Source organism: Pristiophorus japonicus, chromosome 20 (genome assembly GCF_044704955.1).
Source record: "Pristiophorus japonicus isolate sPriJap1 chromosome 20, sPriJap1.hap1, whole genome shotgun sequence".
NCBI classification, from domain to species: Eukaryota; Metazoa; Chordata; class Chondrichthyes; family Pristiophoridae; genus Pristiophorus; species Pristiophorus japonicus.
In genome coordinates this window covers 21,339,404-21,364,099 of record NC_091996.1, presented here as the reverse complement: position 1 = coordinate 21,364,099, position 24,696 = coordinate 21,339,404, and the positions used below count along the sequence as shown (strand labels likewise).

Sequence of the window (24,696 nt, the reverse complement as noted above, 5' to 3'; positions counted from 1 at the left end):
CCCTTCCCACCGTGTCAATCCTGGCGCGTGCCCTGTCCACACCTCGCACGTGCCTCCGCCTAGCGCCCAACAAGCGCACACTCGGAAGGAAAATTCAAGTCTGTCAACTCTGGAAAATTCCACCAGAAACATTATAATTTACTTCTCTCCCACCCCAAAATAAATGACATTTTAAAATCAAAATAGAAGAGGACCGGTGCCTTTTTTTTATTTTTAAGTACAATGTGACACATGCACAAATCCACGTCGTCATTCAGTTTAATATTTTTTTTAAAAACTAGTCGTCAACGTTAGACGGAACAACTTTTTTTGTTTGTTTGTTTTCATTTATTTATTTCCCCCACCCACAGAGGGCGGGGATGAAATCGGTGCGCCAAACGATCGCGACAACTGCACCTGTCCAGCCCCGCTCCTGGCCGGGCAGAAAGTTTGCGGTGAGGGAAATTCTCACGGTCGAGACTGTAAATTCTCCTGGCCGGGACTCACCGTACACTCGCAGCCACCCCTGGTGTAAACTGGCAGCGAAGTAGAGGAGCGAGTCCACGTCGATGATCGCCTCCATCGAGCTGCTGCCAGCGGCCACTCTGCCGACCTCTCCTCTCCTCACATCCCCGCGCCGCGCTGTCGTCCTACACCCAAACACCAAGGGATATCTCGACGACTATTTTTAAAAAATTTATATATTGTTTTTCTTCTCCAACCGGTAATTTTTTTTTTTAACTTTTAAAATCCCCGCAACGGCCCCGGTCACAAAGTCAGCGCTTTTTTTTTCTTCTTCGGTTTTATTTTTGAATTAAATCACCTGGCTTCGTGCTGCCAGAGGACGGGACGCACGCACTCACTCTCCTCCCGCCTTCCCGCCTCAACCTGAGTGGAGCGGGCGGAATGATTGACAGCGGCGCTGCCCATTCACCAGCGACGATCGCGTTTGATTGACGGCCGCTCCACCCAAACGGAAGCCGGACTTCAGGGCGATTGGCAGCAACGTCGACCACACAGAATTGCCCGTGAGGTGGGGTTCGGGTTCCAGAGGGAAGCCGGGGCGACCAATCAGTGCTTGGGAGGGGCGGATCCTACGTCCCAAGGAGCGGAGTAAACTGTACGTGGTTTCATTTGATATTGGTGCAGGGTATACATGTAATGTTAATATTTACTGCGAAACCACTGCAGACTCCAACCAGTTGTGTTGCTGAAGCATGATACCTTAATGAAACGATGTGCAATTTCTCAATGCAGGGGTAATAGATTTAGAAACCCAAAACAAATGTTGAAGTTTATAGAATATCTCCATAAATGGAAGAAGCGACCATATTAACCCCACTCTGATAAGGGGAAAATGGTGGATACATGAAGGGCCCCAATTTGCACTGCTGATCTGAATGTTGAATGTGCTGCCTGCCTGTCCCCACCAGGTTCAGTCCTTTTTAGCAGCATTCTCCTCCATTGTTATGCGGGAGTACTTGGGAACCATATTAATGAGCGATCAATTTCGACTGCCCTCTTGTTGGCGCACTGCAAAATAAAGGTGACATAGCAAACTATGTTGGAGAATAGATTTGCAAACCGAGTCTGCATTATGAAATGCAATGTCAATGCATTTTTATCACCACACAAAGTATGTCACATTCAGTATATAGTTTATAATCTGGTTGGTGGAAAAAAACACTCAGGAACATAGGAACAGGAGTCGGCCAATCAGCCTCTCGAGCCTATTCTGCGATTCAATTAAATTATGGTTGATCGGTATCTTAACTCAATTTGCCCACCTTGGTTCCATATCCCTTAATACCTTTGCCTAACAAAAATCTATCTCGGTTTTGAAATTTTCAATTTATCTAGCTAGAACAGCTTTTTGGGGGAGAGAGTTTCAGAGGATGTATACTGCATAGCAATGGTGTATTAAAAAGTACAGTTTCCAAAGTGATGTCAGTCGAATAACTCACAAGCATCACAAACTCAAGTGTCTATGGTAATGATGAAGCTACTTGTAATATAGCTGTGAGCTATTCTGTGTGTCACCATCATAGGCAGTGGAGGATGACTTGCTTCCATACTAGAAATGAGTTCTCAAGTGATTGAGGAGTCCAATGCAGGACCTACAGTCTCTGTCACAGGTGGGGCAAACGGTGGATGAAGGAGCAGGTTGGTGGGGAGCCTGGGTTGCCGCGCACTCTTTCCGCTGTCGATACTTGGCTTCAGATTGCTCTCGGTGAAGGGACTCAAAGTATTCAGGGCCTTCCCGGATGCTTTTCCTCTACTTTGGGCGGTCTTGGGCCAAGGATTCCCAGGTATCGGTGGGGATGTTATATTTTTTCAAGGAGGCTTTGAAGCATTTCCTCTGCCCACCTGGGGCTCGCTTACCGTATCGGAGCTCCGAGTGGAGCGCTTGTTTTGGGAGTCTCGTGTCAGAATTGCTCATCCAGTGGCTCATCCAGTGGAGCTGATCGAACATGGTCTGTGCTTCGATGCTGGGGATATTGGCCTGAGCGAGGACACTGACGTTGGTGTACCTATCTTGCCAATGGATTTTCAGGATCTTGCAGAGGCAGCATTGGTGGTACTTCTCCAATGTTTTGAGGTGCCTGCTGTACATAGTCCATATCTCTGAGCCGCATAGGAGTGCGGGTACTACAACTGCTCTGTAGACCATGAGCTTGGTGCCGGGTTTGAGGTTCTGGTCTTTAAACACTTTTCCTCGGGCGACCAAAGGCTGCACTGGCACAGTGAAAGCGGTGTTGGACCTCATCGTCAATGTTTGCCTTTGTTGACAGTAGGCTCCCAAGATATGGAAAATGGTCCACGTTGTCCAAGGTCTCGTCATGGAATTTGATAATCAGGGGGCAGTGCTGTGTGGCGATGGCAGGTTTGTAGAGGATCTTTGTCTTACAAATGTTTAGTGTAAGGTCCATGCTCTCGTATGCCTCGATGAAGGTGTTGACGAAGGCTTGGAGTTCAGCCACCGAATGTGCGCAGATGCAGGCGTCATCTGCATACTGTAGTTTGATGACGCAGGATGGGACGACCTTGGATCTGACCTGGAGGCAGCGGAGGTTGAACAGATTCCCATTTGTCCTGTAATTTAGCTCCACTCCAGCAGGGAGCTTGCTGAGCGTGAGATGGAGCATTGCAGCAAGGAAGTTCGAGAAGTGCGTTGGTGCGATGACGCAGTCCTGCTTGACCCCGGTCCGAAGGTGAAATGGGTCTGTGGTGGATCTGTTGGTCAGGATCATGGCTTGCATGTCATCATGGAGCAGGCGGAGAATGGTAACAAACTTTTCAGGGCAGCCAAATCTGAGGAGGACGCTCCTTAATCCCTCACAGTTGACAATGTGGAAAGCTTTTGTGAGGTCGCGGAAGGCCATGTACAAGGGTTGGTGTTATTCCCTGCATTTCTCTTGAATCTGCCGCGCGGTGAAGATCATGTCCATTGTGTCCTTTAGTGGGCGGAATCCGCATTGCGAATCTGAGAGGAACTCTTCAGCCACGGGAAGAAGGCGATTCAGGAGGATTCTTGTGATGACCTTCCTGGTGGTTGACAGCAGGGAGATTCCTTTGTAGTTACCGCAATCGGACACAATATGTACACAAATTATAGAATTTAACTATTATATTTTTAAAATGTAAAAATGAATGGAGACTCTGTCTAGTAGCCACCGTCTTCTGCTCCCTGCATAACAATATCGCATTTGATTGATGTTATAAAAAAAGTTTAGTTTGAAGAAATAACCAACATTGTTTCTTTTAATGAAATTATATGCGTTATTCCTTATAACAAATAGCTAGCCAAGATTTTGAGGGAATAACTAAATCTCAAGGGTTTCTGCTGGGGTACATGAACAACTGAAGGTTTGCTCTCACCGTTTCAATGGACCCAATCTATTGAATTATTGCCTTGTATCTCACTCAGCTGTCTATTATTCTACATTAGTGGAATTGTCCTAGAATTATGCACTATTAAAGGCGTAGGAATATTTAATATAATAAAAACATTTTTAAACTTTAATTGCAACCCTACCCCTCAAAAATGTTGTGCTGTCCAGATGTTTGTTGCTTGTACAGGGTATAACAAAATATGTAAAATGCAGTTCCAGCCAAATGGACTTGCAACTGGGAGCTATTCTAGATTTTATTCTATAACTCAATTCCAAATAAATGTTATATAATAGAATCTAAACAAATTAAAAATCTGATAATAAATAATAGATAGAGTATAACATTATTGTGTTTGGAAAAAATCAACACACTTCTGGCAACAACTTGTATTTATATAGCGTCTTTAATGTAGCGAAGTGACCCAATGCGCTTAACAGTAGTATTACAAGACAAAAAATTTACACTTTTTATTTAAATTCAGATCATGTTCAGTTTTAAAACAAAATTATATTTTACTGGGGCAGAATCACTTGTATTAACTTCAACAGACACAAAATTGTATGACATTCACAAGAAATATGAAAATACTGCTGCAATCATCTCGTTTAGATCTGTTCATATTTGGTGTGTTTTAAAAAAGTGACTGATTTCAACTTTCTTGTGACTGACCAACACCTGAAATTACATAAATAAGTGAGGTTCACACGTTACAAGAAAGTTGAAGTGCTGTTGCTGGGCTTCTTGTACTTCATTAGAATCATGTAGAATTTTGTTTTCTAAATTAAGTTTTCAGGGTTGGCAAAAGTCTCCGCTCTTTTTTGTGACATCAACCCAATGCATTATCCAACATCCAGCAAACTATACATAAGAACATAAGAATTAGGAACAGGAGTAGGCCATCTAGCCCCTCGAGCCTGCTCCGCCATTCAATAAGATCATGGCTGATCTGGCCGTGGACTCAGCTCCACTTACCCGCCCGCTCCCCGTAACCCTTAATTGCCTTATTGGTTAAAAATCTATCTATCTGTGACTTGAATACATTCAATGAGCTAGCCTCAACTGCTTCCTTGGGCAGAGCATTCCACAGATTCACAACCCTCTGGGAGAAGAAATTCCTTCTCAACTCGGTTTTAAATTGGCTCCCCCGTATTTTGAGGCTGTGCCCCCTAGTTCTAGTCTCCCCGACCAGTGAAAACAACCTCTCCGCCTCTATTTTGTCTATCCCTTTCATTATTTTAAATGTTTCTATAAGATCACCCCTCATCCTTCTGAACTCCAACGAGTAAAGACCCAGTCTACTCAATCTATCATCATAAAGTAACCCTCTCATCTCCAGAATCAGCCTAGTGAATCTTCTCTGTACCCCCTCCAAAGCTAGTATATCCTTCCTTAAGTAAGGTGACCAAAACTGCACGCAGTCCTCCAGGTGCGGCCTTACCAATACCCTATACAGTTGCAGCAGGACCTCCCTGCATTTGTACTCCATCCCTCTCACAATGAAGGCCAACATTCCATTCGCCTTCCTGATTACCTGCTGCACCTGCAAACTAACTTTTTGGGATTCATGCACAAGGACCCCCAGATACTTTCTGTGAGTATCTCTGTATCTTTTAACTAAAAAAAAAGTCCATAAAAATGTTGGTGATTTTCTGAATATTTGTTTAAATAACAAGTACCAATGACATAAGTGAAGGAACTCCTGGGGAGTGGGCAGGGAAGTGGAGTTGAGGCCAAAATCAGATCAGTCATAATCTTATTGAATGGTGGAGCAGGCTCAAGGGGCCAAATGGCCTAGTCCTGCTTCTTTTTCTTATGCTCTTATGATTGGGAGGAGTCAGGTGACTCAGATAATATGAAGGAAGTGAATTATCATGTACAATTGAATGGTAAGTTTGTGAATCATGCTGGGTTAATGGCTGTAACTATTGAGATTGATTCAGCTCCATTACCACACTGATGTGCTCAGTAGTTACTCCAGCTTTTCAATCATTCAGGATGTCATTAGCACATGCTTCAGCAAAACCAGACAGGGGAAAAATAGTTTTTTAATGTTTCCCTCATTTAGATGGCATACATGCCCTATATTATCACTCCAGTTCCCTGGTTTCCCAGACCATGTACAAACCGTGACCGAGGGGAAACAGGCAGATGATCGTCTCCCAGGCTTCTGCTGATGTTACTCTGAGTGAGCTAGCAGTGCAACAGTGCTCAAGAATGCCTCTAGCATTCTATGCCTCACAACCTGTGGTGGGAAGACCATTTGCTTCAACACAGCAGCTCCCTGCGGCAGAATGGATGAGATTAGTAACTCAGACTTGGTGTGCTCTTAAGTCATATTTATTACCTTTGACCCAAGAAATATCCCAAAGCACTTCACAAATAAGCATAAGGAAAATGGATGCTAAGCCATAAGGCTAAAATAAAAGAGGTGACCAAAAGCTTGTCAAAGAGATTGGTTTTGAGCAGGTTTTTTTTAATTAAAAGGTGAAAAGAAAAACAGAGAGCTTTAGAGAAGGAGTTCCAAATTGTAGGATGAAAGCAGCTTAACAGTGTGCCACCAGTGGTAGGATAGAAGAAGGGGGAGACACACAAAAAAAAACAATGAGAAGAATGGAGCCTTCAGACTGGAGAAGAGATGGGTTATGACAAAGATGGATTTATAGAAAAAGATTTAAAATGTAATGTGTTGGGTAATGAGGAGCCAGTATAGGTCAATAAGGATGGGATGATAAACAAGCAAGACAGGCTATACATGGCAAATAAAATCAGAAAATGCTGAAAATCTCAATGGGTCAGGCAGCATCTGTGGAGAGAAGCAGAGTTAACGTTTTGGATCGATGACCCTTCATCAGAACTGGCAAATGTTCAAGATTAACAAATTCTTAAGGAGTACTGAAAGGGAGAGAAGAGGAAAGAACAAAAGGGAGAGTCTGTGATAGGGTGGAAGATAGGAGAGATTTGAGAGACAAAAGGGATGATGAGCCGATTTGAGATGGTAATAGCAGAAGGTAGAAAAAGATTAGTTTAGATAGGGTGTGAATGGCAGGATAATTATCAGCTGCCATGGGAAACAAAGAGAGATTAAAAAAAAATACATCAGAGCAAAATGTGGGCAGAGATTCAGGTCTGAAATTGTTGAACTCGATGTTGAGTCTAGAAGGCTGTAAGGTGCCTAAACGAAAGATGAGGTGCTGTTCCTCGAGCTTGCGTTGAGCTTCAATTGAACAGTGCATGAGTCTGAGGATGGAGATATCAGCGTGGGACTGGAGAATTAAGGTGACAAGCTCGGGGTCACGATTACGGACTGAATGGAAGTGTTCCGCAAAGCGGTCACCCAATCTACGTTTTGTCTCAAAAATGTAGAGGAAACCACATCATGAACAGCGAATACAGTATACTAAATTGAAAAAAGTACAAGTAAATTGCTGTTTCACCTGGAAGGTGTATTTGGGGCCCTGGACAGTGGGAAGGGAGGAGGTAAAAGGGCAGGTGTTGCATCTCCTGCGCTTGCACGGGAAGGTGTCATGGGAAGGGGAGGGGCTGCTGGGGGTGACTGTGGAATGTACCAGGGTGTCGTGGAGGGAGCAGTCCCTTCGGAATGCTGAGAGGGGTTCCAATGAAGCTCAACGCAAGCTCGAGGAACAGCACCTCATCTTTTGTTTAGGCACTTTACAGCCTCCTGGACTCAACATCGAGTTCAACAATTTCAGACCTTAACCTCTGCCCACATTTTGCTCTGATGTATTTTTTTACTCTCTCTTTGCTTCCCATGGCAGCTGGTAATTATCGTACCATTCACACCCTATCTAAACTAATCTTTTTCTAATTTCTACTATTACCATCTCAAGTCGGCCCATCATCCCTTTTGTCTTTCAAATCTCTCCTGTCTTCCACCCTATCACAGACCCTCCCTTTTGTTCTTTCCTCCTCTCTCTCTTTCAGTATTCCTTAAGAATTTGTTAATCTCGAACATTCAGCAGTTCTGATGAAAGGTCATCGACCCGAAACGTTAACTCTGCTTCTCTCCACAGATGCTGCCTGACCCGCTGAGATTTCTAGCATTTTCTGTTTTTATTTCAGATTCCAGCATCCACAGTATTTTGCTTTTGTATACATGGCAAAGTTGTGGGGAACCTTGGTGTTTTTGGAGGTTGGGAGGTCGAAACCGAGAGCATCAGCACAGTTGAGTCTGGAGGTGTCAAATGCATCAATAAGGGGCAGAGGGGCTCAAGTAGGAGTGGAGGCAAGCAATGTTGCAGAGGTGGAAGCAAGAAATATTGATGTAGGATATATGGGGTTTAAAGCTCAGCTCATGGTCAAACAGGACAGCAAAGCTGTGAATAGTCTGGTTCAGCCTCAGTGAGTGGCCAGGGAGCTCGATGAAGTCAGTGGCAAGGAAACTGAGTATGTGGCAGAGCCCAAAGAAAATGGCTTCAGTCTTCCTAATGTTAAGTTCGTGTTAGTTGTAACTCATCCAAGACTTGGACAAGCAGTCTGATAGCACAGAGACAGTCGAGGGGGTCAAGAAGAGAGAGAGGTACAGTTGGTGTCATCAGCATGTCAAAGCTGACCCAGTGCTTTCAAATGATGTCAGCAAGGTGCAGTATGTAGGTAAGTTACAGCAAGCGACCAAGGATAGATTCTTGAAGGACCCTGCAGATGATGGTGCACGAGACGAAAGAGAAGCTATTGCTGGAGATGCACTGGTTGTGTTTGGATAGGTGGGACTGGAACCAAGCAAGGGGAACCCCATGGAGCTGAACAACAGATGAGAGCTTATGGAGGAGGATTTGGTCAACCATATCAAATGCAGCTGAAAAGTCAAAGAAGATGAAGATACAGTGTCACAGGTTATTCAAGATTTTGGCCAGGGTAGTTTTGGAGCTGGAAGACAGGTGGAAGCCAGAATGAAGGAATACAAAGAGGAAATTTTGGACATGGAGTAGGAAGGCAATGATACATTAGCAAACAGAGATGGTGCAGCAGTTGGAAAAATGAATGGGTCAAGGCTGGGCCTTTTGAGGAAGGGGTGACAATGGCAGCTATATAACAAGATGGTCTCATATTCAATCCGCAGTCTGTGCTTTTAGTCAATTTCAGCTGGTGCACCAGTGGAGCACTACAATTGTCTCCCACGTCCTCAGGTTAGGAAGATTTTTTTTTAAAGGCGGGATCCCATGTACTGTTTCATTATTTAATCCACTGTACAGTGAAGTAAATGACAGTGGAGAATATAAATTAATATAGCTTGTATGCTTATTTTTCTGATTTTAACATTGATGGACAGCTATTAGTGGTATAGGCATGCTTAGATTGCAGAAAGAGAGGCACCCCTCAGAACTTATAGACAATGGATTACTTTTATTCATCCGTTTGACATACACTGTTTCTGACTTAATAAGAAAATGTGTGGGTAGTTAAAAAAGGATGTGGAGTGTCAGGCTCACACCAATTATAGTCGTGGCTTATGCCTCTACTGTCAATCACTCTCCATAATTACCCCATATCAATTATGCACAGACACTAGGAATGTGAATAATGCCATCATCTTAAATCACTTGTTCACAAGGATGATTGTACAAAACTACCATATGCTTGCTCAAGGTGCATTCTAGTGTATAAGGGTGCAGGTGTATTGATGCATACTGTGTAATTGCTGTAGCTTCGAAGGAGACACGTCATGAGAGCCTCATAACATCCTAAAAACCCTTAAGCAGGCACAGGTCAAGTTTTGAGATGAGGACTGTATACAAGAACTAATGAGAAATTTGTAAACATTTAAAATTGAAAAGGTATTTTTTTTTAAGTTCTCACCTCTGCAGCTGAGCATTTAAAAAATATATTAGGTATTTTTTCCCCAATTCTCCTTTTTGGATTTCAGATGACTTGGTCTGTACAGACCAGGTCTGTACTAATGTTGCAGCTGTTGGAAGTTAAGAGCATCTTGCAGGACTCTTCCTCCTGCCCGATGGATAAATACTCGGACAGTGCTCAATAACTGTACAGTAACATGGCTGAGGTAATGATTATATTCTGATATCCAATAGTATCTACCTAATTTGTGTTGAAACTATTTACAGAGACATTATATTTACAGTTCTTTTATTTGAACCTTGGAAGTTTCTTCTGGAATAGCAATGCGTGGTTTCCACCATCACCTTCTGTAACCCAGTGCACCCAGAAAACCTGAATCACCCACAAAGGTACATGAACAGCAGAGTAATATAGATTACGTCAATAGTCTGGTTGCTGTTTCATACTATCTGCTAACGTCCTTACTGATGCCCAGCTCTTCCTGACAAGAGGAATCCTTATGCTGAAGATGGACTGCTGCTCTTCCTTCATTGGGACATGAATAGCAACCGCAACTGTCTTCCAGAAGGTTGTACCTGTGAACCAATAGATGAGAAAGAGAAAGGAAAGTAAATTATATAAATGCAGTCATTATTTGAAAAAGAGTATTTTAAAGTGAAACAAAAATGTATTTATGTGAATGAACATTCTCCTGTGTAGCTGGAGGGCATACCCTATGTAGCTGGTGTTGAAATGATTACTTCTGCAATAGGGGCCAGCAGCCAAACATGTAGGCTACCTTCTCTGCTCTACACAACAGCATGATTGAGATCTGGAACACAGTAATGTGCAGGAATTAAATCTGGATACTCCATTATCTTGGCATATGAATTGGTGGCCCAACAGCTTATGCCATTGCAACAACCTTTAATCACCTGCACAAATGTAATTAACAGATTGGTGATTTCCTACCAAAACAGATGTATTAGTTTGTCATCAAAATCATGCCTGTCCAGCATTACAATATTGCTTGCGCTGCATAGTATATTTTCAGATACTCAACAGTCCAGTGCTGAAGTTGATAATTAAATCCATCCATGTTCAGTTTAAATAATTGGTGTTAATATTTACATTGTAAATCAATTCTACTGAAAATACAAACACGTCACAAATGGTTAAATATTAAGGTTTCAAGTTTTAAGTGGAAAATCTTATATGTAGATTTCATTGGGGCTGAATTTACTGCCCCTACGGGCACGTCTGAGATGCGCATGCACCCCTAGGGACTACGCAAGTTCTGGGTTTAGGCATGTGCTGGCATTGGCAAACTGTAACTAGTGGGGTGCCACAGGGATCAGTGCTGGGGCTTAAACTATTTACAATCTATATTAGTGACTTGGATGAAGGGACCGAGTGTAATGTAGCCAAGTTTGTTGATGATACTAAGAAAGGTGGGAAAGCAAGTTGTGAGGAGGATGCAAAGAATCTGCAAAGGGAAATAGACAGGCTAAGTGAGTGGGCAAAAATTTGGCAGATGGAGTATAATGTGGGAAAATGTGAGGTTATACACTTTGGTAGGAAAAATAAAAAATAAAATTATTATTTCAATGGAGAGAGATTACAAATGTTGAAGTACAGAGGGATTTGGGGGTCCTTGTACATGAAACTCAAAAAGTTAGCATGCAGGTACAGCAAGTAATTAGGAAAGCAAATGGAGTGTTGGCCTTTATTGCAAGGGGGATGGAATATAAAAGTAGAGAAGTCCTGCTACAACTGTACAGGGCGTTGGTGAGACCACATCTGGAGTACTGTGTACAGTTTTGGTCTCCTTATTTAAGGAAGGATATAATTGATCTTATTGAAACATAGATTCTGAAGGTAGATGCAGAGAGGATGTTTCCCCTTGTGGGGGAATCTAGAACTAGGGAGCATAGATTCAGAATAAGGGGTCACCCATTTAAAATGGAAATGCGGAGTAATTTATTCTCACATATGGTCATGAATCTTTGGAATTCTCTACCCCAGAGAGCTGTGGATGCTGGGTCATTGAATATATTTAAGGCGGAGGTAGACAGATTTTTGAATGATATGAAAGTCAAGGGCTATGGGGAGCGGGCAGGGAAGGGGAGTTGAGGCCAAGATCAGATCAGCCATGATCTTATTGAATGGTGGATTAGGCTAGAGTGGCCAACTGGCCTACTCCTGCTCCTATTTCTTATGTTCTTATGTCTTAACTTGCGATCCATCAAAGATTCTCTTGACAGATCGTACGAATGCCCAAGGAAAGGGCATTTGCTGGCGGAAAAGCCCAGCTTCTGTCCAGCAAATGCCTGTGAAATTCTTACGCCTGGTAAAAGCAGGCGTAGCGTAAGAGTTTTAAAAAACAGAAAAGTAACATTTTTTCAATCATTTAAACATTAAAAACCCTGAGCAATAATGTAAGTTTATTTTTAGTCTGTTAAAACATGTAAATTAATTTTTCAAAAAATTACATTTATGTTTTAAAATAAATGCCATTTTAATTCATTTTAAATATGTAGAGGTTTAAAAAAAATTATTTTATGTGTAGAGGTATTTTTTATGTGATCCCCATTCATACTTATGGTAGTTCCGTACATAGGGAATCCGCGTAAGCATGAATGGGGATTCCCTTCTTTGATTGCTTGGGCAAGCCCACATGATCTGAGTGTTTCTGACTGGCCCAGTTGATGCATTTGTTGAAAATTAACTATAATTCTGATTTATCCGGTATTTCCACTTTCATTTGTAAAGGATATTGGGAAAGAGACGAGAAACCTGAATGTGGTGCTAAGACTGGCACTGTACAATGGGCCTCATTCTGTGATTACATTTCGATGATTCTTTAGAAATTGAGCTACTTGCATGTTTGGGGAGCTTCTATGGGTTGCTGAGAAATTCATTTTTATTAATCTTCTGTAGAAAATCCCATCAAAAAATTAGGGAAAATATGTTGAAGCAAAAAAGGGGCAGTAAGGTACTAAATTCTAGCAATTGCTGCCTTTCCGTCATTTATATTATGTCCAATTTACAGCAGGACATTTGATTTTAGAAATAGTTGAAATAACAGGGATTGCAAATCACTGCACACAACCAGAGGAGGATATCGGACACAATTGCATAAGATTAATGTAAGCTTAAATCACAGGTTTGGTGCCGGAACTGTTTACATTCCAGCTGCATTCAATTTTGTTTCAGACATCAGACTTAGATTGTCATATCTGTCCCACTAACTGATAAAAACAAACTGGCAACCTGAGCGGTTACTGCCCAGGAGGAAAATGATTGCAGTTACATTAAGGGACCATTCCTCTCATATTTTACTTTTCAATTCAAGACTCTCCAATACCACTTCTCCGTCACAAGATGTGCTCCTCTGTGCATTAATGTGCAAGGTTCTTTAGAATCATAGAAATTTACAGCACAAAAGGAGGCCATTTCAGCCTGGTATCCGTGCCGGCCGACAAAGAGCTATCCAGCTTAATCCCTCTTTCCAGCTCTTGGTCCGTAGCCCTGTAGGTTACGGCACTTCAAGTACACATCCAAGTACCCTTTAAATGTGGTAAGGGTTTCTGCCTCTACCACCCTTTCAGGCAGTGAGTTCCAGTCCCCTGAAGAAATTTCCCCTCAAATCCCCTCTAAACTTCCTACCAATTACTTTAAATCTATGTCCCCTAGTTGTTGACCCTTTCTGCTAAGGAAAATAGGTCTTTCCTATTCACTCTATCTAGCCCCTCATAATTTTATACAACTCAATAAGGTCTCTCCTCAGCCTCCTCTGTTCCAAAGAAAACAAACAGTCTATTTAATCTTTCCTCATAACTAAAATTCTCCAGTCCAGGCAACATCCTTGTAAATCTCCTCTGTACCCTCCCTAGAGCAATCACACATCGTTCCTGTAATGTGGTGACCAGAACTGCACACAGTACTCTAACTGTGACCTAACTAGTGTTTTATACAGTTCAAGCATAACCTCCCTGCTCTGATATTCTATGCCTCAGCTAATAAAAGTAAGTATTCAGTATGCCTTCTTAACCACCTTACCCACCCACCTGCTACCTTCAGGGATCTGTGGACATGCACTCCAAGGGCCGTTTGTTCCTCTAAACTTCTCAGTGTCCTACCATTTAATGTATATTAACTTGCCTTGTTAGCTCTCCCCAAATGCATTATCTCACATTTCTCCGTATTGAATTCCATTTTCCACTGTTCTGCCCACCTGACCAGTTCGTTGATATCTTCCTGCAGTCTATAGCTTTCTTCTTCATTATCAACTACACAGCTGATTTCAGTATCATCTGCAAACTTCCTAATCATACCCCCCACATTCAAGTCTAAATCATTGATATATAATCACAAAAAGCAAGGGACCTAGTACTCAACATCATCATCATAGGCAGTCCCTCGAAATCGAGGAAGACTTGCTTCCACTCGAAAAGTGAGCTCTCAGGTGACTGTACAGTCCAATACAGGAATTACAGTCTCTGTCACAGGTGGGACCCAGAGTTGTTGAAGGAAAGGGTGGGTGGGACTGGTTTGCCACACGCTCCTTCCGCTGTCTGCGCTTGTTTTCTGCATGTTCTCGGTGACGAGACCCTTGGTGCTCAACGCACACCTGGATGCTCTTCTTCCACTTTAGGCGGTCTCGGGCCAGGGATTCCCAGGTGCCGGTGGAGATGTTGCACTTTATCAAGGAGGCTTTGAGAGTATCCTTGAAACGTTTCTCTGCCCACCTGGGGCCGCTTGGCGCGACAAAGCTCCAAGTAGAGCGCTTGCTTTGGGGATGCAGACGATGTGGCCCACCCAACAGAGCTGGTCGAATGTTGGCGTGCGGAGCCTTCGGTTGCCTGAGAAAGAGAGTGTTTGAAGACCAGGACCTCAAATCTGGCACCAAACTTATGGTCTACAGGGCAGTAGTGATACCCGCTCTCTTATATGGCTCAGAGACATGGACCATATACTGTAGACACCTCAAAGTGCTGGAGAAATTGCACCAACGCTGCCTCCACAAGATCTTGCAAATCCACTGGGAGGATAGACAATCTAGTACTGAGCCTTGTGGAACCCCACTGGAAACAGCCTTCCAGTCACAAAAACATCCATTAACCATTACCCTTTGCTTCCTGCCTCTGAGCCAATTTTGGATCCAAATTGCCACGTTGCCCTGGATCCCATAGGCTTTTACTTTCGTGACCATTCTGCCATGTGGGACCTTATCAAAAGCCTTGCTAAAATCCATATACACTACATCAAACGCACGACCCTCATTGACCTTCCTCGTTACCTCCTCAAAAATTTTAATCAAGTTAATCAGACGCAACCTTCCCTTATCATCATCATAGGCAGTCCCTCGGAATCAAGGAAGACTTGCTTCCACTCCGAACATGAGTTCTTAGGTGGCTGTACAGTCCAATACGAGAACCACAGTCTCTGTTACAGGTGGGACAGATAGTCGTTGAGGGAAGGGGTGGGTGGGGCTGGTTTGCTGCACTCTCCGCTGTCTGTGCTTGATTTCTGCATGCTCTCTGCGACGAGACGCGAGGAGCTCAGCGCCCGCCCGGATGCACTTCCTCCACTTAGGGTGGTCTTGGTCAGGGACTCCCAAGTGTTAGTGGGGATGTTGCACTTTATCAGGGAGGCTTTGAGGGTGTTCTTGTAACATTTCCGCTGCCCACCTTTGGTTCATTTGCCGTGAAGAAGTTCCGAGTAGAGCGCTTGCTTTGGGAGTCCCGTGTCTGGAATGCGAACTATGTGGCCTACCCAGCGGAGCTGATCAAGTGTGGTCAGTGCTTCAATGCTGGGGATGTTGACCTGGTCGAGGCTGCTAACATTGGTGTGTCTGTCCTCCCAGGGGATTTGTAGGCTCTTGCGGAGACATCATTGAGAAGACCAGGCCCTCAAAACTGTCACCAAGCTCATGGTCTATAGGGTTGTAGTAATACCTGTAGTAATACCCGCCATCCTGTATGGCTCAGAAACATGGACCATGTACAGCAGACACCTTCCCTTAACAAATCCATGCTGACTGTCTTTGATTAATTCGTGTCTTTCTAAATGAAGAATTTACCCTGTCCCTCAGACTTTTTTCCAATAATTTTTTCATCACTGAGGTTAGGCTGACTGGCCTGTAATTACTCAGTCTATTCTTTTCTCCCTTTCTAAACAAAGGTACAACATTAGCAGTCTTCCAGTCCTCCGGCACCACACCTGTAGCCAGAAAGGATTGGAAAATGATGGTCAGAGCCTCTGCTATTTCCTCTTTTTCTTCTCTTAACAGCTTGGGATACATTTCATTCGGGCCTGGAGATTTATCCACTTTCAAAGCTGCTAAGCCTCTTAATACTTCCTCTCTCACTATGTTTATTTCATCTAATATTTCACACTCCTCCTCCCTGATTGCAATGTCTGCAGTGCCCCTCTCTGTTGTGAAAATAGATGTAAAGTATTCATTAAGAACCATACCCTTTTGTCTTCTGCCTCCACACACAGGTTACCTTTATGATCTCTAATAGGCCCTACTCTTTCTTTAGTTATAGAAAACATAGAAAACATAGAAACATAGAAACATCCTCTTGCTCTTAATGTATTTATAAAACATCTTTGAGTTTTCCTTGTTTTTACTTGCCAAAATGGTTTCATGCTCTCTCTTTGCTTTCCTAATTTCATTTTAATTGCTCCCCTGCACTTTCTATACTCCTCTAGAGTTTTTGCAATTTTGAGCCCTCGGCATCTGTCATAAGCCTTCCTTTTTTTCGTTATCCTATCCTGTATGTCCCTTGATATCTAGATTTGTTAGTCCCACCCTTTTTCTTTAAGGGAATATTCTTGCTCTGAACCCTCAGGATTTCCTCCTTGAATGCCTCCTACTGCTCTGACACTGATTTACCTTCAAGTAGCTGTTTCTAGTCCACTATGGCTAAATTCCATCTCAGCTTAGCAAAATTGGCTTTTCTCCAATTGAGAACTTTTATTCCTGGTCTATCATTGTCCTTTTCCATAACTACCCTAAATCTAACTGAATTATGATCACTAGCACCTAAATGCTCTCCCACTGATACCCCTTCCACCTGCCCAGCTTCATTCCCTAAAACTAAGTTCAGAACCGCCCCTTGTTGGGCTTGCTACATACTGACTAAAAAAGTTCTTCTGAATGCATTTTAGGAATTCTGCACCCTCTATACCTTTCACACTAATTCTATCCCAGTTACTATTAGGGTAATTGAAATCCCCTACTATTACTGCCCTGTGGTTTTTGCACTTCTCAGAAATTTGCCCTTCTATCTCCCTCTGACTGTTTGGGGGTCTATAGTACACTCCCAGCAGTGTGATCACCCATTTTTTGTTCTTCAATTCAACCTATATGGCCTCATTTGATGATCCTTCCAACATATCATCCCTCCTCACAGCTGTAATTATTTCTTTAATCAATACTGCGACCCCCTTCCTTCTTTACCCCATGTTTAAAAAAATGATTCTTTGAGAAGATTAGCAAGCTTAACACACAATTCTTTCATTTGTGAGCCACATCTGAATTCAGTCAACAATGGACAGAGGAAATGCACCAAATGCTGGTAATGGGTTTATGTCTAGAGCTAATTATGTTATCGAGACAAACAATTTAGTTCATCTGAGACCTCTAATAAACAAAACGGATTTAACTGTCACTACTAATATTACCATAACAAGATTATACATGTTATTAATAGTAGCACAAAACAGATGTAAATATCACATGTACAGCAGCATAATTTCCTATAAGCTCAGTTTGTTAATCAATGGATGAATTTTAACAGCATTTCAAGGATTGTTTAAATGTCTTTCCAATCATAGATTGATCCACCCACTTGCTGAACACAGTGATTTAAGTGGCTGTTTGAGGAGACACATTAATGACAGAATATTGACATTTTTCATTGTGTGCTGCTTTCATTGGGCATCGGTCAGTGTTTGGTCACCTTGTTGATGGAATTAGTTGTGCTGGAGCAGGTAAAGGGTGCCACAGAACATTGGGTAAAAGGTGCCATCTTCCTCTCCAAATCTTTAAAGATGATCACAAGAGTGCTGAAATCAACACCGATAATCTGTCTCCCTGAGCTCACACATATCTTGTCACCACCTCTCAGGAGAGAAGCAGCGAAAGTCAGAGAATACAACTGGGCCTTGGCAAAACACAAATCTGACGATTAATGGAAGATCTCCAGAAGCTCCCGACATGCGAAAAGTCTAGGAGCTCCTTCTGGTTAGCGGCCAAAACTCTCACCTAAAAGACAAGTGGTGGAGGATGTGGGAAATCAGCGGGGCCAAGAATCAGGACCTGATCATGGAGCCCATGGATCAACCACTTGGATTCACCATGCCGTGTAAAATATGGGTCACTGCGAACCACCCCAGAGCTTCATATGGGAGCAGCAATCTCTTTGCTGCATAAATGAAAGATGAAGGATAGCCCTATGTGTAGCTCCAAACCATGGAGCATCTTGTGAACCAGTGCTCGACTAAGATCCATCCACTCCATATTAACCAGAGGCCATGGAGTGGATGACGAACTTGATGTCGACATTTAATGTTGCTTTTCAAGCTGCCACAGGGAAAGAAGAACATCTTTCCGACTTGGAAAAGAATACTTTGAAGAAGGAACTTACATTTATATAGCACCTGTCCTGACCTCAGGGTGTCCCAAAGCGTATCACATTAATTACAATGGAGGAAAATCACGGGCTTGAGTTGCACAATTTTGTGATACGTACTGCCATCATCATAGGCGATCCCTTGAAACGAGGATGACTTGCTTCCACGCCAAAAAAGGATGAGTTCACAGGTGTTTCAATGAAGGACCTAATATTCCAGATCGCGAACTACATCCTGTGGATGTAAGATGCCTGTTCGTGGATTTTTATAACGTGGGATGGCCGTTGCACACCAGCCACCACACGGGCTTGACAGAGCTAGGTCTTGGTCCAGTGGCAAGGGTAAACCAAGACGACTGGAGACCTGCTCTGATGCACGGACCTAGTGTGCGCACATATCGCAGTGTGGGCTGGCCCGTGCTGCCCCTAAACAGCATGCACCAGCAGTGCAGAAGCAGAATTTTTACCGCATGTTAAGAACTGCTTTTGAGCTGTAAACTGGGATTCTCACATCATTTTCATACCACCATGAGTGTAAATAGATTTTGCAGTCCAGCCAGTCATCAACTTAGTTCAGACTACTGCAGATGACATCCTGAATGTCTGTTAATCTTTCTTGGAGTGCAGACAGCAAGCTGTCTCAAATGTCAGCCAAACCAACAGTCAGAGCTGAATCTATTCCAGCCTGTATGTTAGCAAAACAAAGATACTGCACAGATTATATTGCAATGCCTCAGGCATTTAATATCATAGTGCGAGCGGAATGTAAACCAGCCTTCACATTGGTTGAACTAACCTGCATAGTGGCTTGAATCCCTGCCAGGAAGATGATGCCAGTGCATCACTGAAGCTGTGAAACGACCTTTATGAGTCTTGCAAGCACTACCCTTTGAATATTGGGCATGTCATTGGAGAAAATGGATTGCAGTTTTTGCAAGCTTTGCTACACTGAAGACTGTAAGTTTTTAATGTCTATTTTACATCCCATTACTGCAACAGAATTCAAACAGTGAATAGTAACATGTTTAATGTTTGACACATATCTGACATCAAAGATGTTTAAAAATCAACACAATGTTAATATGAAAAATGCATGTTGAAATTTTCTCAGCCATTTAGCATAGTGTTAATGAGGTTCCTGCCTCACAAATAATTACATTAAAAGAGACACTTACCAAAACTAGTGATGGTCCCACTCATGGCATAGTTGTTAACTCCTTCCAGGTATTGAAAAAAACAAGGAGCTCCCTGCTCAACATTTGTTGATAGATGCTTTGTTAGCTCTCCTTACGGTAATATTTAAGATAGATGCTCTGCTAGCTGTCCTTATGGTAATGTTAAGCTGAGCACCAGATTTGACTCTGAGCCTCAGTCGGAGTAGCAGTTCCAGCAAATGACATCAGCAGAGAGAGGGAAAAAATCAGCCAATGTTTCCACTCCTAATTGCTCTTTAGTGATCTGTATTGGAAATTGAGCGCGCTGATGTCAGAGAAAAGAGGATCAAATTTGGCTATGTTGCCTTCCATGTTTTAATAGTCTGCCTCAACTCACCATCTAGGTTCTTGAAGAATACAGCAGCATTGCTAACACTCAGTTTACTCACGTGTCCCATTTCTCGCGTGTCCCATGATTTGCAGGTGTTTTAAATGCTCACATAGCTTACATTTCCTGTGTGAACGGTGAAAATTCCCACAAATCATGAGACTAATGACTGATGGTAAGACTAAAAATGGCCACCTGAGGAAGTACTGGGGCAGCTCCCAACTTCAGGAGAAGAGAAGAAAATTGGAAAATGTCTTTTGATAGATCCAACGCATCCCCGGGAGAAGAGCCTTCGCGGGCAGAGATTTGGGATATTTGCCCAACTCTTGCCCAGCAAATGTCCTTCAAACTCTTACGCTTGGTAAGGCCTGCTTTTACCAGCATAAGATTTTTAATAGATAGAAGAAATTAATGTTATTACAGGTACTTATTTTTATTTTTAAAACCCTGTCTATGAAGGTAAGTTTATTTTTAACATAATTAAAACATTTTTTTTTAATTCAAAAAAATAAATTTTTCTCTAAAACATTTAATTTATTGCAATTTCTATTAATTTTTAAAAAGTGAAGATTTTAAAAATTTGTGTGTGTTTTATTTGAGTTTAGGGGTACTCTCATTGATAGTAACGGGAGCGCGTAGCTTCCATTACTACGAATGAGAATGCTACATTGTGATTGGTGGTCCAGACCCACGTGATCCCAGGCTTCGCTTACGTTCCTAGAATACGTGGGCCCCTACTCTGGACTGTGCACCTAGGCCTCGGAGCACAAGTGTACATTCCTCTGGACCACCAGGTATTTTCGTTAAAAATTTTTCGGTAGGAGGCATCCGCCCGCAGGAAGCTTCCGACCGCAATTTTTGGCCCATAGAGATAAAACAAAACTCTACTGTTGGATTATCTACTATCTAAGTTTAGAGATTAAATATAGTCTTCTCATTTGCAGATTGTAAAAATAATTTAAAAGCTTTCAAAAATCAAGCGGATTACTTGTGCGTTTTTTTTTTAATAAAGATCACTGTAGATTTTTCAATTGGTGCTATTTTATCAGCGGCAGTAAACCATTTAAAATAAATCAGATGAAAAAAAATCTAGCCTTACCTGGAAATCTTGCATCTTGCCCAAGGGAAATTAACAATGTCCTGTATACATTATTAAAAATCTTACGTATTGTGTACACTTCACATCCATAAACATTACTTACTGTAACACTGCATCAATATTTATAATGGAAACCACCTATGACAACATTTGTAATGGGAAAACTCTGAATAAATATGTTAACATTTTAATATGAGAATCGGTATCTAAAGATTTTCCCGGCTTGTTGATGAACTAATCGAATTACTCAAAATGTTTTAATAAAAATTAATCCGCCATTTTATTTCTTAGTAACTCAAAATTTTTAATGTTCAAAATAAGGTTTTGAGCAAAATGTTGAAATCAAATAACTGAACATTTTGCAATACGTAATTAAATTTAAATACTGGTTGCCTATTGTGTCTTTTAATTCCTTCATTAAAGTTTTTGCTTCAAGACCTAGGTCTTGAAAGCAAGGGCTTTGACAGAATATTTTTACCTCAACATGTGCATTTGAAGAATATGCAATTTGCTACATTTTTCCATAATGCAATCTGTGCATCAATCTGAGTTGAAGGGCAGAAAGGTTTGTCCATCATGTTTCTTTTTCCAAATGATTTTAAAAGAAACTGGAGATTGCATTTTCAAAGCTTCATGTCAGGCAAGCGGACATTAAATTAACAAATGCGATTTTCTTTTATGGGCTTCACACACATGGCCGACACTTATTACAGTAATGTCATTTCTTTGTTAATAGTTGAAAAAAAAAACAAAGGCAATCATTTTAACCTAACATGCCCAGTGGCCAATGGACAGGATCAGATCAGTTTTTTGCTTCTGCGCTCCTGGAGCATGCTGGAAACAAATATAAGAAGAATCTGCACTGCCAGGCCGAGATTTTCCATCCATTCATTTTAAGAAGCAGAATATTTTACGGCAGAAGTGTAAACAGAGGAACTAGCTGACAATAAAGAAAATGCTCGGATATTGGAGGGCACAAATGCAGGCAGGTTGGAGGAGAGGATGATGGCCAGGAACATGTTGGGGTGGGGCAGTTGGGGCCTGATGGCTCAAAAATGGCCACGGGCAATTAGGGTTCTATTCCCTTGGTCCCCTTTCCCCAGTCGGCTGCGAGACCCTGGTCATCCCCCAATGTCAGAACCTTTTCACAGTCCTGCTGGGTCTTGGGAGCCTTTTTCTCAAACTTTTCCTTCCATTCCACACCTAAATCCTGGAACCCCCAATTCAGTGGCCACATCTCCCTGGACTGCAATCCCAATGTTCCCGATCTCAAAACCATCTCCAAATGTCCCAGACACCAAGATCATCCCCCCTAATGTTCCCAGACCCAGGGCCCACTTCCTAGTAATGCCAGACTTCCCAAGGCTCCCACATCCTAGGATTCCCCCGAGTGTTGATAGATTAGTGTTGCTATTCTTATAAACCTTGCAACTCACTGTAAGTAATGCTGTTAGAGCTCTGCGAGCAGCCACTCAGTCCCCAGCCCCCTCACAAGCACTTGAACCATTAAGGGGAGATCAGCTCCTGTTCTATAAAACACAACTTGTCTCAATCTTGTTCATTAAGTTTGTCATTTTTATCAATTTTGGGCAGCTGGTGTTACCATGCAATAAATTATAAGGATCTAAGGTCTTTTCTTTCCTACCAAGCTAAATAAAACAATTGAAATAGTGTTGTGTTTATTGTGATGGTTAAATTACCGTGCAATTACGTAAGTAGTACAGCCATCTTAGCTCATTCATCTAGAAAAGTCTTCAGTTCTCCATCACAGCATCCAACTGTTTTTTTAAATGATGCCAGAGCTATTCCAAGTGCTGATCATTCTTTGCATGAACACATTCTTAGCATCAGTCCTAAATGAGCCTCTCAGTAGCTTTAACAGATACCCCCTTCCCATAGGTCATCAATTTGGCAAAATAGTTCACCATTCTGCTTGTTTCACCAAATGATGTTCCACAGTGACAGGTCATTTGAAGTGCTGGGTCTAGTATTACATGCATGGCAACCGCCTGCATTGCATGTGGGAGAGTTAGAGCACCAAAGCTTAAAGGGTCATTTTGCAAATATGTGCTCCTTGGTTGGAGCTTCGCCAGATAGAGACCACAGGTCAAAAATAGGAAGATAGCACTGGAGGGACGATTCTGTGGTTCCGAAATAGGAATGGGTCCTGCTGAAAAGGGCATAGGTTAAAACTGGTAAAAGGCAAGGCTCTACTCACAAGCTGAACATCACAAAATTGCCTCCTTATTGTCCACTTGTCCGTCCACATTTGCAGATAAAAGGCAGCATTGCTCTTGTATTCTTCCCTCGGCTCTATTTAAAGCTGCTGTTTCAGGTAATTAAGACGCTGCCACACATTACGCATGGGAATTCCCAATTTTGCAATACTTTCAATTTCCCCGAAGAGTGCCAGTATGAACTGATGGCCCGGGGGGGGGGGGGAGGGGAGAGAAGAATATCAGCCCATTGTTGTCCTTATCGATATGCTGCTACCGTATTGATTTTAAAATCCTCACCCTCAAATCTTTCCATGGCCTCACTCTACCTTGTTTGGCAATCTTCTCCAGCCCTACATCCCAACACACATCCTCTCTTTGTTACTCGGACGTACTGTAGGTCCCACCATCCCCTGCCCCATTTCTTTCAGCCACCATGTTCCTACACAATAGAATGCTCTTCATCTTGCTGCCCCATCTCACCACGTACACAGTGTACCCAAAAGCTTCCCTTCGGCCTGTACCTTCAGTCACTCTCACAGATATCTCACCTTTTAGTGCCACTATGTAAAAGAGCACCATGCAAAACATTCCATAATTCACTTTTTGTAATGTATAATCCCTGTGAGTATGCTCACAGGTTTGTAGAGCTGTTGAGTTGGGAGTGGCTTAGCCAGTCATGTGATGTTCGCATCAAGACTGAATAAAACCCCAGCCAATTGGGTTTGGGGGATCTACGATGAGGCAGGTGGTTGTGAGCCTAGTGGATGAACTGGTAATGTGTAGTGTGATTGTTAAACCTTTTGCTAATAAACCAACTAGTTCTTAATAGCAATGTGTTGCTATGATTTCTTAAGCAAAGAACCCATGAAGCAAATACATTACACTTGTAAATAGTGACTTTGTAGATTTAAATCTCATCATAACCGTTAAGTTTAACTTCACCGTTTTTGCTGCAGTTGTACGGTCCTTTGTCAGAGTTAGTTAATTGAATGATGATTATGCTGCACAATAGCACCATCTACAGAGTCTTAAGGGAGCAGACGGTTAAAACAAAATGTCCTGCCCTCTGAGAACACTAAAATAAAGGATAAAATAAATCCCCCTCGTATCAGTAACTAGTAACACCTGGAGGTTGAAGCCTTTCAAACACAAGAGGCACATTGACACACCATTCTGTCAGAATAAGTTTTAACGGTGATTATGGAAAATGGGAAGCTATTACAGATCAATTTCATGAATATTCACAAGCTTCCTCTGTCAATAGGGTATCCCTGGTGATTTTACTCCAGCTGAAAGCACTTGGTTCATTATCTGTCTCCTAAATCCCTTTTAACTGAAATTTTTATTTTTGGAGCTTTTTAAATAATTCGTCAAAGGCATTACAATTTCTTTGCAAAATAGCTTCCGATGAATTTCAAGGTATTCTTTGCCTGTAGCATTATACATTTATTCCTGCTGCATTGAGATAATGAACCATAATTTCTTTATAAATACGTTTTAGATTGTGTTGCTACCGCTTCTTAAA

The 24,696-nt window shown here is 42.2% G+C and overlaps 1 protein-coding gene across 3 annotated transcripts in view; it reads right to left on the bottom strand.

The window, feature by feature from the left end:
• Nucleotides 1–853, bottom strand: part of LOC139232434 (disabled homolog 2-interacting protein-like) — a 1,003,994-nt gene extending 1,003,141 nt beyond the window's left edge. For 2 of the 3 annotated variants that reach the window (XM_070862602.1, XM_070862603.1), the window contains exon 1: nt 487–852. In XM_070862602.1, coding sequence (XP_070718703.1) covers nt 487–562 — 76 coding nt within the window. In that variant the 5' untranslated portion in view covers nt 563–852. Of the gene's footprint in view, nt 1–486 lie in introns of all 3 variants that reach the window. The other variant, XM_070862610.1, reaches the window with a different exon arrangement.
• Between the last annotated feature and the right edge of the window lie 23,843 nt (nt 854–24,696).